The sequence below is a fragment of the Parasteatoda tepidariorum genome, chromosome 11 (genome assembly GCF_982258835.1).
Source record: "Parasteatoda tepidariorum strain Cologne lab strain chromosome 11, Ptep-v5.0, whole genome shotgun sequence".
NCBI classification, from domain to species: domain Eukaryota; kingdom Metazoa; phylum Arthropoda; class Arachnida; order Araneae; family Theridiidae; genus Parasteatoda; species Parasteatoda tepidariorum.
This window is the reverse complement of record NC_141765.1, coordinates 71,651,922-71,668,266: the sequence shown is the minus strand read 5'-3', so window position 1 is coordinate 71,668,266 and position 16,345 is coordinate 71,651,922. Positions and strand designations below refer to the sequence as shown.

General features: G+C 28.5%; 1 protein-coding gene across 1 annotated transcript in view; it reads right to left on the bottom strand.

Moving 5' to 3' along the window:
• LOC107455467 (calcium-activated chloride channel regulator 1) overlaps window positions 1-16,345 on the bottom strand; it is a 40,647-nt gene that overhangs the window by 17,716 nt on the left and 6,586 nt on the right. The window contains exon 2 of the mRNA XM_043040301.3: window positions 9,734-10,031. Within this exon, the coding sequence (XP_042896235.2) occupies window positions 9,734-10,031 (298 nt within the window). The remainder of the gene's footprint in view (window positions 1-9,733; window positions 10,032-16,345) is intronic.

Here is a 16,345-nt window from a genome sequence, read left to right as displayed (position 1 = left end):
TATTTCAAGAAAAATAGAAGATCTTTACTTTTAGAACTGTTTTCGCAATTTATAATCGTAAAGTGAGTTTATACTTAATTTAAATTAAGTCGGAAAAATAAACTAAGTTATTGCAAAAATATTAATTATTTCTATTTAGATGTTCTTAGCAGCATTTTTAATCATTTAGATACTTAATTTTCTCTGAATCGATAGAAGCTGTTTAGTTGGATGCACGTTCTAAGGATTTCACACTGTTTGCGCTTATACACATTTTCTTATAAGATTAATTTATTTAATAATAAATAATGAAAGTCTGCTAATATTTTTGTATCTTACAATTGTTTGAAATTTAATAATTGACATTTTTGTTCCTTGCTTCATCGTAATGTTAGCTCTTTCTGTAATTTTTTTAAATATTTTGCTACTTAACTCGTATTAACCACTTTTATAATACTATACGTGTTTCTTTTGGAACTACTTCTATCGATATTAATTAATTGATAAGTTTTCTCAGAGACCGTTATTTACTACAATACTATAAACTACCAGTGAAAACAAATACACGGTAATGCAAAAAAATGGACCCAATATAATCAATTATGTGTATTTCATGATATATGATTTTAGCATAAATAATATACATACTAATAAAAAGTGGAAATTTTCATTTTTCTTAAAAATTACGGGCTGTAAATGTGCCATAAATGTTCTACTTCTGCACTGTAAATATTAAAACTGTAGCCATTTAAGCAACCACTGGAAAAACTTTCCTCGTCCTTTTGGTGCGCTTACTATTCATATCCAATTTATATTTCAAAAATTACAAATTTGTTAGATTGGTTCCATATTTTTTTCAATTCTTGTTATACAATTATACACAAATTATTATTTTCTGAGATCTAGAAAAATCAACGTTTTCTTAATGGTGTAAATTTTCCTGTTATTTTGTGAGAAAAGCTCCCTACTTAAAATGTTTAATAAAATACCATAACGTTTTCGGCGAGGTTATCGGTTCAGTGAGTTTATGGCTATTTGTGCTAATTGTGCTTTGTGGTAATATGACTGCTCTCGACCACAAATTTCCAGTATCAGCAAAATATGACAGCTAAAGGTTAATCATATTAATAAAAGAATGTGCAATCTGGTGACAGCAGTTTGCTACTACTATAACTAAGTTCCAAAGCATCTTTTTCTTTAAAAAATTTATTTACCTACACAAAACTTGATACAAGGTATCCAATTACAAATAAGCAAATCTGGGAATAAAGCTTTTCGGAATTATTCTACGAATGCCAAAAAAGAAAGATAAAAAAATATAATTCTCTTTAAAGGTTATGAAATTCTTTTAGCAATAATTCTTATTGCTGCAATAATCCAGTCTTTAAATTATAGAAATATTTAAAATATAATTGGAGACTCTTCACAATGTCCTCCCAAAAATTAGTCCTTAAAGCAGAATGCATCTATTAAAGGAGTGGTTTAGAGTACTTTTGCTCATAAACTCATGTCTTGTTCTTGCAAGAAAAAAGTAGGGCCTAGGTAGAAAGAAGTTCATTGAATTCTATTACTTGTTCCTCCAGAACTACTAAACCAGGCGTAGCCAAATGTTTTAGAGCCACTTTAGGAAGAAAAAATATGCTTGCATTTCAACTTTTTTTCAGCATACTAAAAATGTAAAAAGGTAAAAAAAAGTTATTTACAGCTTGATTTTGATATTTTTCTGCACATATAGCAGATTTTTCATAAGTCTGAATAGTGGTGATTAAGAAACATATTAAATAAATAAGACAAAATCACGAGCTTTGTTTTATTGCTAATAAACAGTTTTTAAGGTTCAGTTAATGGTTTCAAATATTAATTTTTAAAGGTTTACATAACAAAGAAAGGAAACAAAAGCACAAGCGTAATTTTATTATTAATGAACAAGATGAGGACAGTTAGATTATGAGGGAAGTAAAAATGAATAATTTGATATATTTATTTTAAATGATTTTTAAACAGTCAGTAATTAATGAAGCTATTGATTTTTTTCACAAAATTATCACTAGTAGGATTAGTTTTTGAAAATGCTAACAACAGCCGAAGTTTTAGGTGCATATAAGTTAACCTTGAACGACATTTCGATTACATTATGTTCCTTATAAAAAACTTTTGTTCGCATTTATGTGGTGATCCAAAACTACTCAAACTTACACAAATCTTGTAAATTTGGAAAATTGCTTGTTAGTAAAATTTAAAAAATTGAGTAGTAGATTTTCTTGCATATGTTATATAGTTTTTGAAAGGAACATTATAATTTTTTTAAAAATTTCTTTTCTAATGTCTCAATAAGTATTCGCGTACAAGTATTAAAGCTCCACAGTGTGGCCCGTTTGTCGGTCATTCATGTACTTAAACAATTGAATGATTTTTTTTTATTTGATAAATAAAGATTTTCCTTTTTATCATTATTTTAATAAACCAGAAATTATTACTTTATAAATGATTGGAAACTTTCCTAAGTACCTTAAACAAACCTACTTAAAAACAGAGCACCTGCGAAGAAATATAGGTTCTCCAGATCATTATTTAACAGACCCTTACAATTTCCTGGTACATAAGGAAACTATTTCCATAAGATGGAAAACTGCTTAATTTTTATATTTGTATTTTCTTATCAAAGGGTCATCAAATATTTTTGTGTAAATCATGCATTTTTTTATGTATTATTTTTCCGTATGTCAGTCCGATTTTTTCCCCATCTTTTTTTCTTTTTTATATTGTTGTAGTTATGTTTCATCAGGTTTTGACAAGATAGTTAATATATTGTTAGTAATCTTTACCTTACTATTGTATTATATATAATTCTAAATATCCTCATTCGTTACATGTAAATTAACATGCTAAGTTTTTGTTAATTACTGATATTCATTTGTTACCTTAAACTACTTTTCATCTTTTATATCTTTATTACAATGCTTATAAACCGAGTAATATCCAAACATAATATTTAACATTTTATTGGTATTTACCTGGTACGTATGTGTTTCTTTTAATTAAGTTTCAGTAATATTATCAATTATTTTTAAACTTACGACCGAAATTCGTGTAATTCAGAAAAACTCTCAAAATTTTATGTAATTATCAATTGCTTTAATAAATAATATCGTATACTCTTGCAAGTCTGTATACATGTTTTAATTCTTATTTTTCTTGCTATACCTCAGAGAATTTTTTAATTTTCCTCAGATAACAGCTAAATTTGCAACTGCTTAATTTTAATTTTTGACTATTTCATTCTTTTCAGAAGCTCCAAGCAAACTGAAAAGTTCTATAGTTCAGGGATATATTTGAATGTAAAGCTAAGTATTGATTCAGAAATTATAACAAATTTAGTGGAAAAATCATGTTTATTTATTAATAAAAAATAATTAATAAATTATTAATTATTATTATTATTAATAATAAAAAATGTGCTTATTTATTTCGTAATAAACATTAAAAACTAACTTAAAAAATTATTATATTAATAATATTAATAATTATTAATAAATGGCGATAATTTGACGGGTTATTAATAAAAATATAATGTTTATTAATTAATGTTTTTAATCAAAGTTAGTTTTGCAAATAGTGTTTGTCAAACCAACTAATAAAGGATCAAAAAAGAGCTTTTTTGTATACTAAATAAGGCAAACCACGAAATTTCTAGATGCATTCATTTAAAGGGTAAAAACATGTTTCAAAAGTTGGAAGGTGTTCAAGATATAATTTGTGCCCCTCCCCTATTTGTTTTATATTACAGCAAAAAAATACTCTAATGAATCACACGAACATTTTGTAACTTTTTCTCACTCCTCAGCTTTACTATTTAGATGACAAAAAGTAGGATAAAAATTTAAATAATGCATTTTGCCTGTTTGAAAATAGTTAATTAATCAAACATTGTTTATCACTTGTAAAAAAACTGTTTGAAGGTTAAAAAAAGCTTTTGAAGAAATGCGGTGGAGATATGCCAAGACATAATAGTATTTCAGTAGGATAAAGGTCGCTTAGTATCAGACAAAAGAAATCAAAAAATGAAAAAAAGTCTTTTAACGTCTAGTTCTTTAGGTGTTGCGTTACGGATGAATAATATTGAATGTTTATATCGAATTTGTATTACTGCGTATTTCCATTCAAAATGGTATATTTCTCAATAAGTTTTATATAACAAAATAAAAGGGTATTTTAGAAAAGAATAAAACATAGTTGTGAAACATTATTGTATTTTATCATTCAAGTAAGAGTGAATGAAAACTTTGAAGAAACAAAAGTCTTTAAGCAAAATGGACTTTACTTCCTCCATGCTAATCTACGGAAAATGGTTAACGTAATTTATTAAGTAAATTATTAATATATTTTTCCTTTTTTTTTTATTTTAATCATTAAAATATATTCCATTGAATCGAAAAGTCAAAATTAAACTTTTACGATTGCGTTTTTCAGAAAATATTTATTATAACTTTTTAATTAATTTTAAAAATACTTCATTTCTAAAGTTTAAAATTCAGTATCTAAGGTTATGACAACCCATTTCAATGAAACAAAAAAATATTCAAAAATTCTAATTAGTTACTAAGTTAATAAGAAAATCGTGTTCATATAATTCTCCTTAATTTAACATAAAAGGAAGTAGAATTGCTTTACTGGCAGAAACGAAGATTTAAGCACGGATAACCTAAGAACAATTAACAATATAACTCTCTTTAGGTTAACATGAATTGAAATAAATGCAGATTTTAATAGTACAAGATATTAACATGAAGAAAATAGAACTCTTTCACTGTCTGAAACGAAGATTTAAGTATGAATAACCTAACTAAGTTAATAAGAAAATCGCGTTCAGATAATTCTCCTTAATTTAACATAAAAGGAAGTAGAATTGCCTTACTGTCTGAGACGGAGATTTAATCACGGTTGAGCAATTAACAATATAACTCTCTTTAGGTTAACATGAATTAAAATAAATGCAGATTTTAATAGTACAAGATTTAACAGTAAAAAAGAACTCTTTCACTGTCTGAAACGAAGATTTAAGTATGAATAACCTAAATTAATAAAAAAATCGCGTTCATATAATTCTCCTTAATTTAACATAAAAGGAAGTAGAATTGCTTTCCTGTCTGAAACGAAGATTTAAGCACGAATAACCTATGAACAATTAACAATGTAACTCTCTTTAGGTTAACATGAATTAAAATAAATGCAGATTTTAATAGTATAAGATGTTAAAAAGAAGAAAATAGAACTCTTTCACTGTCTGAAACGGAGATTTAAGTATGAATTACCAATGAACAATAAGATATCATTAGGTATTCAAAGCAATTATCTCAGTTATAGTCTGAATTCAAAACAATTTATAAGTGAAGCAAATTTAGTAATTTAAATCAAATCTATACTAAATGAAATGAAAATTGTTTACCTATTTAAAATAATTTTACTACTTCCCCCGAAATTTCTCTCAGAATTCAAAATATCTGTCATACAAAACTAAGAAAGTCTTTTTGTTAGAAACTGAAAATAATGCATATTAAATAATGTAAAGTTAAATTGCCTTGTTGTATATTCGAATGATATTTAAATTCAGTCATGAGGTATTTGAGGAGATATTTGTATTGGAATGAATCATAATATTATTATGCGTTAAAAGATCTAGTTACTTAATTTAATGATGATTTCATACATTCAAATATCCAAGTTTCTAAAAGGAGCAACGCATGTTATGCAGCTGGAAAAGAAATAAATCACTTTTTTCAATTAGAATCATATGAAAATATCCTATAAAATACGTTTCTGAAGTTTCATAAGATTTTTAGGTGCAAATATCAGGTTTTTTATTAGAAATAAAAACTTGTAATTAAATCTTGTAACGAAATCTTCTCTTAAATCTTTATAAAATCTTCATGAAATCTATCTAAATGTAATAAAATTTTCTATTATTTGTAAATTAAAGAACAAATTATTTTTAACTGTACAACTTTAAGGCAACATTTTTCACTGTTTTGAAAGCACCTCTACACCGATTAAAATAACTTTGGAAATTTAAAAAAAATTTTTTTTACATTTAAGGCTTTTTGTTAAGGTTAAATTTTTTTTTACTTTCTTACATATTTTTGCATTTAAGGTACGTATACTTTTGATTAAACGTGGGTGTTAAACATAAATTTTTCCTCAGCAAATTTAAACTTTCAAGATTTTTTTTGTGAGAACTCTAACAACAGAAAGAGCTTAATTGCTTTAGTGAATAACTATGTAGTGAAAAACCATACCTATTGAAAAGATCTGTGTTAGTAGACGTAAACTATAAGAAATAGATTTTAAAAAAGTAAGACTTGATGTGTTATGTACGGTGATTGAAATATCTGTTCAAGAATTCAGATTTTCAAGGCCGAATATTGTTTTATTTTTAGAAGCAAATATTTTGTGCTAAATATAATTACATTATTAAGCAGATAATTGTATAATATGCAGATAACTGCTAAGCAGATAATTACATTATATTCACCAAAAATTACAAAATGAGGTTATTGTACTGAAAGAAATACATAAACGTAAGATTTAAATAGATTTCCTCAAGCATTAGATTTGTTCCTATCGAAATTGAAAACAAAATAACTAAATAAAATCACCCGTAACAGATACTTCAATTATTTCTGTGACTTTTCATTATGTTACAGACTTTTATTGCTTTTATTATTGAAGGGCATATCATTCAATATAAATTGGAGACAACTAAATTTAATAAAAGTTTTGTTATCATACTTGATAATAATAAATTAAGGGAATCAAATTTTCGATCCCTTTCTAGACTTAATTATTGAGACTATGTTTTGCAGATTGCTGGTACTTTCCATATTCAGTGGATGAGAAATCTGAGTTTGTCGAAGAAAAAAGTATGTTTATTCAAAGAATTTATCATTATTAATATTATATTGTATTGTACGTCGTTACTCAGAGTCATAGTGATCAACCTAAAAAATATCATAAAAATTCACTGAAAATAATTTTTTTTAACTGTAAAATAATTATTGCTGTGTATAGAATTTTTTAACAACAGCCTAGATTAGAAGTTTAATTTTTTTAAGTACTAATATAAAACTTTTTTTTCTTAACGCATAATCAGAAGTAAAAACATTAATTTAGTTACTCCTAGATCTAACTATTTAACTATTAGTAAGAAAGTAAACTATTTAACTTTTCAGATTTAAGGCAGCAATATATGCTAATTATTATAAACTTATAATATCACCAAATTAAAAAAAAGCTGTGAAAAAGAATCTTGAAGAATTAGCACTGTCCCAATTAATGTCTCTCTTTGTCTTATCTCTCCTTCATCATCACTTTTTTTCTCTGTCACTGCGGAAAAAAACCTTAGTGGCCTTAGTAAACCTTGGAGGCCGAAACATTTCACGATTCAGGTTTTCTTTCACGTAGAGCGTTAAAATTAGTAATTACCTTGAAGTCTATATCCTCATTCACTGCCGCAGCTGGTACCGAACCTAAAACGCCAATATGCCTGGTGAATACTTTGACCATGAGCAAATGAGCTCTGCCCATGACTTTATTGTGTTAATTATGATATATCACGAGCAAGTGATAATTTGTTCAATGAAGCAGTTATAAAAATATATCCTTTACCAAAACTTAGTATTACATGGTTGGTATGACGGTCAATACATTGCATGCCTCCTATGCGATGAAATACAGTCCGTAAGACGCCTAGGCATGCTGAGTATCAAATTATCGAATTGATCTCAGATAATTTCCTGATAGATAGATTCCTGAAGATAATTTCTCTCGGCAATTAATTCTCTCCGAAGTTCTGGTACACAGGTTGTAGGTGTTTGACGACTGAAACTCGTCGACTAAGCATGCCCACACATGCTCTTGCGAATTCAAGTCAGGGGAGAATGCTGGCCATTCCATACGGGTGATATTCTCAGATTGAAGGTATTCGCTTACGTTGTTTGCTCTGTGAGGGTGGGTGTTGTCATTCGTAAACACAACTTCTGCGCCCATGGCACCCCTAAACAAACTTACAGATTGCTCTAAAATGATATGACATTATTCTGGAGCAATCTGTATGGATAACTGTGTTAAATATAATGCTGTGTTCTGTATAAGTTTGGCCTGACATGGCTCCGATTAAAACATGCAGATGTGTTCCGGAGCCTCTTGGTGATAACAAGTGCCCTGCGTTCTCCATATCAAAGTCCGACATGAATCAGACTGCAAGCTAAACCTACACTCGTCGAAAAACATCATACAAGCCATGTGACGATGTCAGGCATGCATGTTCTCTACTCCAGGCTTATCACTGGTGACAGTGAGTTGACCTGAGTGGAACACATCTGATAATATATTCCAATATTCCAATATATTCCAATATTCCAATATATTCCAATATTCCAATATATTCCAATATTCCAATATATTCCAATATTCCAATATATTCCAATATTCCAATATATTCCAATATTCCAATATATTCCAATATTCCAATATATTCCAATATTCCAATATATTCCAATATTCCAATATATTCCAATATTCCAATATATTCCAATATTCCAATATATTCCAATATTTTCCAAACATCTATACATGGTTTGCTGTGAAACTGTAGTACCCGTGTTTGTAGACATTCGACGAGGCAGGTCGGATGCTGTAATCCGTCAGCCTCTTTTTGCAGTTACTGTCAAATATCAATCTTCATTCAGCGTTGTAACTCATTTTAGCGTCTACTGACATTTCCATCATCTTTTTTCCAATTGTTGCTAAAGCCTAGAGATGACACTTTTGATAATTCCAAGTTCCTCTGATACTTTGAGTACATCGCATTCCAGGTAGCCGATGATTCTACCGCGTGAAATATCATTCACATGTATCCCTGTGTCATAACTATTTGGTTAAGACACTGAGGGGCTTGCAGAACGTTTGTGAACAATTTCACTTCTTTGCCACCATTTTCCTATACGCTTCTCAAATACTCTCGTCATTGTGCCGTGTTATCGGTGTCATCTGGTGGCTTCATGCAATTTCCATATTATTCTTTAAGATGTGAATGATATTTTTACAGGTGAAATGCTTTTTAAAATTTATTTTTCCGTTAAAATTTTCACTTAATGTGAAAAAGAAAGATTTAGGCTAAATCTACAATCTACTTCTAAGCTAAGCTAACCAATCCAATAGAGCATTTGTGGTCCTACTTGGAAAACCAAATTCGTGCTACCACGCTACCCCCTCGCAATGTGAGGGAATTGCAGGACCAGTTGGTGAGCGCTTGGTACCAGATACCTCAGAGTACCAATCAGCACCTTGTGGAATCAATGCTACGGCGGGTGCTAGCAGTTTTGAGGGCTAAAGGTGGTCCTACATGTTATTAGCAGGATGGTCATAATGTAATGGCTCTTCGGTGTATAGATATATATATATATGTATATATATATATATATATATATATATATATATATATATATATATATATATATATATATATATATATATATATATATATATATATATATTAGATCCTCAACCAACGTTCACGGCCTAGTTCTACGAATGCCCACGGTGCACTTCTGAGCACTGGTTTCTGGGTTGGAAACCACTGGATTAGATCATTATTCTACTTTGAATACTGGTATGTTTATTAATTTGAATAATAATTTATTTAATGATTATATACATTCTTACTCTTTAAAATAAGTTGAGGTGGAAAATATATTACCTGGTGCTCCAAACATTTCAACTGTTTTTCCTTGTAGTTCTTTCAGAAACCAAGGTGTCAAGTGAATGTATTGACCCGGTTCACCACAGCCTCCTGCTTGCAATGTATATGGTGTATCATTATATTCAGGATTAGGTGTATCCACTCGTACGTGGGCATTGCTAAAAAAATTTCCTGGTTGGGCTTCATACTCTGGTTTTGTTGTCCATGTTGGAGGTACAACAATGATCACTTCTTTGAAGAATAAGTTGTTCTTTGTGGAATTGTAAAGGAAAGTGGATGCTCTTGAAAACAAGACCTAATGAGATACAATTAATATTTAATTAAACATTAAATGAAGCAATCTATATAAATTACTGAAAGCAGAAGTTAAATTTTAGTCTTTTGCAGTTTTCACAAAAATACAATTTTTATATTGTAATTGACAAAATAATTATGATTTTTTCCACAAATGTTATTCTCTTTAAGGTATCCTAAATAAAAAACCGTAGCAGAAGACCCTTTCATTTGTTCCTCTAAATATTAATTTACTGTCGGCTTTAAACAGCCGATCTTGGCATCCCTGTTGTCCTGCTGGCTTGGAATAATGGCATCCCTGTTGTCCTGCTGGCTTGGAATAATGGCATCCCTGTTGGCTATCAATTTTGAACTCCATAGCCTTGTAGTTTTAAATCAAATCCTGAAGAAAAAGAAAGTTCTAGATTAAGAAATTCGGACAAAAATCACCCTGGTGGAGGTCTTTTTGATGAAACTCACCAGTATTTGCGTTACATGGAAAATTGAATAGTGAAACTTTTCAAGGTTTACCTGATGGCAATGGAATTCTAACACATAATCAGTCTACCACTGAGAATTTTTTACATTAGCATTGTGGTCGGTGGGAGTTGAGAGCAGTATACGGATCGACTTTTCATCTCCGGGATTCGAACTTGAGGATCCTCATTCCAAATATCACTCGCGCATAACAATTTTTTTCCTTTAAGTTTCTTTTATGTTAATTTTATAATTTAATGACGAAGAAAAGACTCTCTGTTTATTATGTTAATTATGGCCCACTTTCCATTTTTTGAAATTAATTTTAATACAGGATTCTTACTTGGTTTCAAACTTGGAAAACAGCAAATTTAATTTAGATCGGTGAGAATGTAGTAATTCACTAAGAAGCAATGAAAAAAATGAAAATAATTGAAACCATGATTTATGTGATCAAATGAATTAACAAAAAAGTCTATTATCGCTTATGGTATGGTACTTAACTGCGTATCTTTGAGTAAAATTGTGACTTTGCTATAGTAAATAAATTCAAAACTTATAATATTGATCCTTATATGATTGTTTCTTTTTAGATAAAAAATACTCTCTTATTTAATTTCTTTTTTATTGCAAATTATGTTTCTAATATTATTATTTTACATTTTTTTTATAACAAGAATTGCTCCAAATCATTATAGTTGTACTGCGTTATTTCGATCTAAGAGATATATTATTAATTTTATAAATTGATCATTCGAATTTTCTATTCTGTAAAAGAAAGTTTAATTTCCTTTTAAGCTCATACTGATAATCTATTATATAACTATTTATACTGATAATCTTTTTAACTATTCCTTTGAAAAAGATAAAGGCAATTGTGATCCAAAGCAATGCAAATAAAATATAATGATTTCGCTTTCGTGCAAAATATTTTAGTGTTATAAATATTTTTTTTGTATTATTTATATTGCATTATTACAACTAACTTTACGATTTAAAAGTTTTTGAAAACAATCAAGAAAACCGAGACTGTTGAAATAATTTAAAGAGCTTAGTTAAGACATTTATTTTACTTGTTCTTTAACGCTAAATGAAAAAGATTCAATTCGTAATTGTAATTTTTTATACCACGGTAGGATTAAAAATTCCGTGAAAATGCAATCTTGAAGAGCAATTATAAAAAATTACTGTTTTATTCTTTAGTTAACTCATTAGTTAATGTATAAATTGTAGATTTTCTCATGCACTGTTTTTGGATTTTTATATTTCTGATTTCAGTCTGAACCATAATTTCCCACATATCTTTTTTTTTTTTTTTTTGACGAATTATATTTAAGATTTATCAAGCAGCCAAGAATAATCTAATTTTTTTTAACCATTTGCTTTATGCCCTCGCTTTTAAAGGGTTGTGCGAGTATGACTGACTTTATCAGATAAATGAAGCCTATTTGTCAACTCCTGACATATTTGAGAAGATAATTCTTTGGTGGAACTTTATAAATGAGTGACTTCGTTTTAAAAAAAGATCAGCTTATTTTTTTAAAAAGAAAAAGCTTTTCCTAACTAGATTAGAGACATTTGCTATTTACTAGATAAAATAGGCTTGTCAGTGTTTGGAAGATGGATATTTTTTACGTTTCTTCAAACATTTCCGTGGATTTAGCCAATTTTAAAATAAAATGCTTCAAATCAAGTTTAGTTCCCCTAAGCTAAAAAGTTTGAAATTTAATAATGCGAACAATAAGCGCATTTTTATACTGTAAAAAATACATACTTAAATTTCCTAAAACTCTCTTTGTTTCTAAGGAGCACCAAAATTATTTTCAAAATGAAGTTCAAAATTATATATTCATTTCAAACAAGTAATTGTTACAAGCAAATTCATTGAATGAACTGTGGTTTGACATTTACGCCACTTTCATAATTTGCATCATCATCATCATAGTTGACCAGACAGCCCAGTGAGGGCCAATGCCTTCCTCTGAAGACTTTCCTATAACGACTTCCGATTTTTCTTTGATCTCCATTACTTTTGTTTGATTGTAAAAAAATTAGACTCTACCGAGTCAGCCCATCTCAACCGCGGCCTTCCCCGCTTTTTTGTTCGAGCTGGTCTAAAAAGCAATATCTTTTTAACTGTTTTGTCATCACTCATTCGAATCACGTGGGCCACCCAATGCATTCTATTTAATTTTGTGTATTTTATAATATCAGGTTATTTATAAATCTTGTACAGTTCAAAGTTAAATCTCCTTTTCCAGTTATTGTTTTCATTTTTATATACTCCGAAAAATCTTTCTCTCAAATTTCAATTTAAGTAATTAGCAAAATTTTTAATTTTCATAATTAGAGCAGAGAGCTAAATATAGGCAAACACAATCAGTTATAAATATTGGTTACAAACTCACAATAGTTATAGCCTAAAAAGTTTTATTTCGTGTGACGATAGCAGAAGAGCCATGGAAAAAAAATCAATATTTTATAATGTTAATAACAAGTGATACCTCAGATTACCTCTATGTAAAAACTATAAAAAAATTTTTATATAATTTTTTTGTAATTTTTTTGTAATATAAACTTTATGCACTTTTTCATTGATATCTTTCTTTTATTGATATCTTTTAATGATTATCTATCATTGAACAGTTTTTAATATAATGATTTGTTTAACGAGATAAGAAAATGAATATTCGCCTTTTATTTCATTGAACATTCAGAAAATAGTTTCTCGAAGTTTCTCTCAAGGTTTTATCTTTTGTCTGAGATCCTGCGGTATCAGTTACATCCTTAATAGGAAGAGGACATAATCATTTCCCTTCTTTTTTTGAGAACAGAAACACAACTCTTTCTTGAAATAATACAAAATGTCGTAAGAATCATTATGCAAAAATAAATGCAAGCCATAATTCAAAGAGTATCAAATGTCTGATATACATTTCTAATACATTAACATAATGAATAATATTGTGTAATTATACTATCTTTAATGAATGCATTTCCAAAGATTTTTTTCCCTTCAATTAGGATTTTTTTACATTAAGACTGAGTTATTTTCAAGAGAAAAAAAATATTAAGTGCAATTTATTAGCATAAGAGATAGTACATAGATAATATCTTTACAATGTAAAAGTTAAATGATATTATAATTTGTCGAAAGTATTCAACTTTAGGAAATGTAAAATGTCAGGAGAACTTAAATCTGATAGATATATAGTTAATAATTTTTATTTAGTATTTTAATTATATTTGTATCAGCACGTTTTAAGAGTCTAGCTTGTGGCTTAATCAAAAGAAAAAAGGGGTAAAAAATCAATTTAATACTTCGTCTATGAATAAAGCAAAAATAATTTTAAAAAATACGAAGGAAGCTCAAATAAAAATTTGTTAAAGGATTTATTCACGATATTTCACTTCATTCACGATGTTTCGCTTTATTCATACGTATAATACAAATTATACTCTGTTCTCATTTGGATGCTTCGTGTGTACGCAAAAAAGGCGAAGGAACATTTATAGAATATTTAATATCAGGATGTATCAAACGCGAATGAAAATCTTTACTGCTCCATAACTATACAATCTATTCAGTAATGACCTCTCCAGCATAGTATATATTTAGAATCCTTGTCGAACCTGAAGTAAAAAAAGTACACACAAAGGAACGAAAAAACCTATCATTGAAATTCGTCGAATTATTTGGGAAAAAGGTTGAATGAAAAGCAACAAAATCAAGTTGATTGCCTCTTAAAACTTGAAGGTGTTTCTATTAATCATTTTTCAACTTTACTCTGTTTTCTCCGGCAATCAATCAAGCTTATATGTTTGAAGTCCTTATCAGTGTAAGGCTTATATGTTGTTGTTTCATAACTTTAATATTAATTATTAACTTCTAATGTGTGCACTCCTTTTTTTATTTCGATTTTGAGAAGGATTCTAAAAATATCTATTGAGACTGCTCATTTCCTAACATCCTGTATAAAATGACAACACTTAATATATATTAATAATACAAAGGCATGTTTTTTTTTCAAACTGTAGTATATATGAATAGCAAAACTTATTCACTACTTCATGCATCGTAGAATCGAAGTTTGGAAGATTGTACATAAAAAAACATACGTTTACAAAAAGAAACGAGAGTTGAGAGTTATATAATAAATAAACATATAAATTTTATTAATGGAAAATATTTAGTGCTTAGAAGCATCAAATTTTTAATTAAACTTAATTTCTCACAATAACTAAGTTTTTATTTCAACAGTAAGAACTAGTTTGAACAAATGATTTTTACAAAAACTTGTGTAATTAAATTAATTTCAACTTTTGAATGTATTTTTGAAACTATTTTAAGTAGCACTAATTAAATGTACGAAAATTGGAATAATCTTCAAAATATACCTAATCAAAGTAAATTAAACAGAAAAATAATTTGAATTTAGTAACTCAGATGAGTTATATGTTCTAAAATATTTGATTAAACATTTTTAATAAACATTTTTGATTAAATCATAAGTTATATACAGTATTTATCATAAGTTCTCATTAAGTTTTAAACTATGAATTTCGAGGCACGATTAAAAGTATTTTCATTTTATTTACAGTAAAAGTAACAGCATTATGTACGAAATCGTTATAGCAAATGAATTGGCATGATTCCCATTTTAAGAATTGTTTTCAAGCTCAAATCTTTTCTCAAACTAATGTAAGCAATGCATACAGTTTTTATTCAAAATCATTCTTATACTAACTATGTATGTAACTCTCGTAAATCGGCCATTCAAAGCCATACAGTTTCCAATTTTAATCCAATGTAACCCTTCGTATACAGCGAGGTGAAGAAGTTGGCAAGTGTCAAAAATCACTTTCATGCTGTCAAAATTCACCTAACTAAATAAATATTTAGATTGACATCAAAGTACCTTAGTGAAAGCAAATTCGCCCACTTGTACCAGGAAAACGTTCCATCCATCTATTGGTCTATATTGGATAATGTTTACAGTTCGCACAATCTTGCTTAGAGCGATAACATTCCGCAAATTTTTCCGGACAAAAATACTTTTCGCAAAAAAAAATTTTTTTAGTGACCCAAATTTCAAATTTCTAATTATACAAAATCATCGAAAGTCTCCCTCACTTACAAAAAAAAAAAAAAAAAAAAAAGCTTTCTGAAACAATTATTGATGAAGCAACCGATTTTATGCCATATTATTTTGATCCTATATTGATCCCAATCGAATATTTTAAGGGGTTTAGGATGGTTCCAGAGCAAAAAATTTCTCCTCTAAGAAAAACAAACTTATTGTCTTCACACCTTTGTCTTTTTTTTTCCTTAAAGAAAGCAATAATCCATACATCTTTGTTTCGTAAAGGTTTTCTTTTTATCAAATATGAATTTCGAATGCTTCTTTGAATGGTTTGATCTTATCAATTTTGCTTTATGCGTACGCTACAATGCAAGTATTAAAGGAGAGCTAAAAGGCCATCATATAAATAAAATAATGTATCAAAAATTAAAAGAAAATAAAAATAATGGATATTAAAAAAATAGTGTTTTTGTTTAAAGTGCAGAATTTCAAAAACTTATAATGAGTATGGACATTCAAAATGTAGATAACTTCTTCTTACTAAATATTATACACTTTACTCAAACATATTGGGCCGGGATAACCAGATTGGCAGGGCGCCGGACTCATATTCGTGAGAACGGGAGCTCGAATCCAGTCCACCGGAGACTCCCTGTGTAGTAAATGCTGAGTGGTACACGTTAAATTTGTCGAGTCACGAAGTCCTCCATGTTCCCATAACAAATCAATACCTCTGGGGGTACTGATGAGATTTATCGTTCTCTGGTTATGGTCA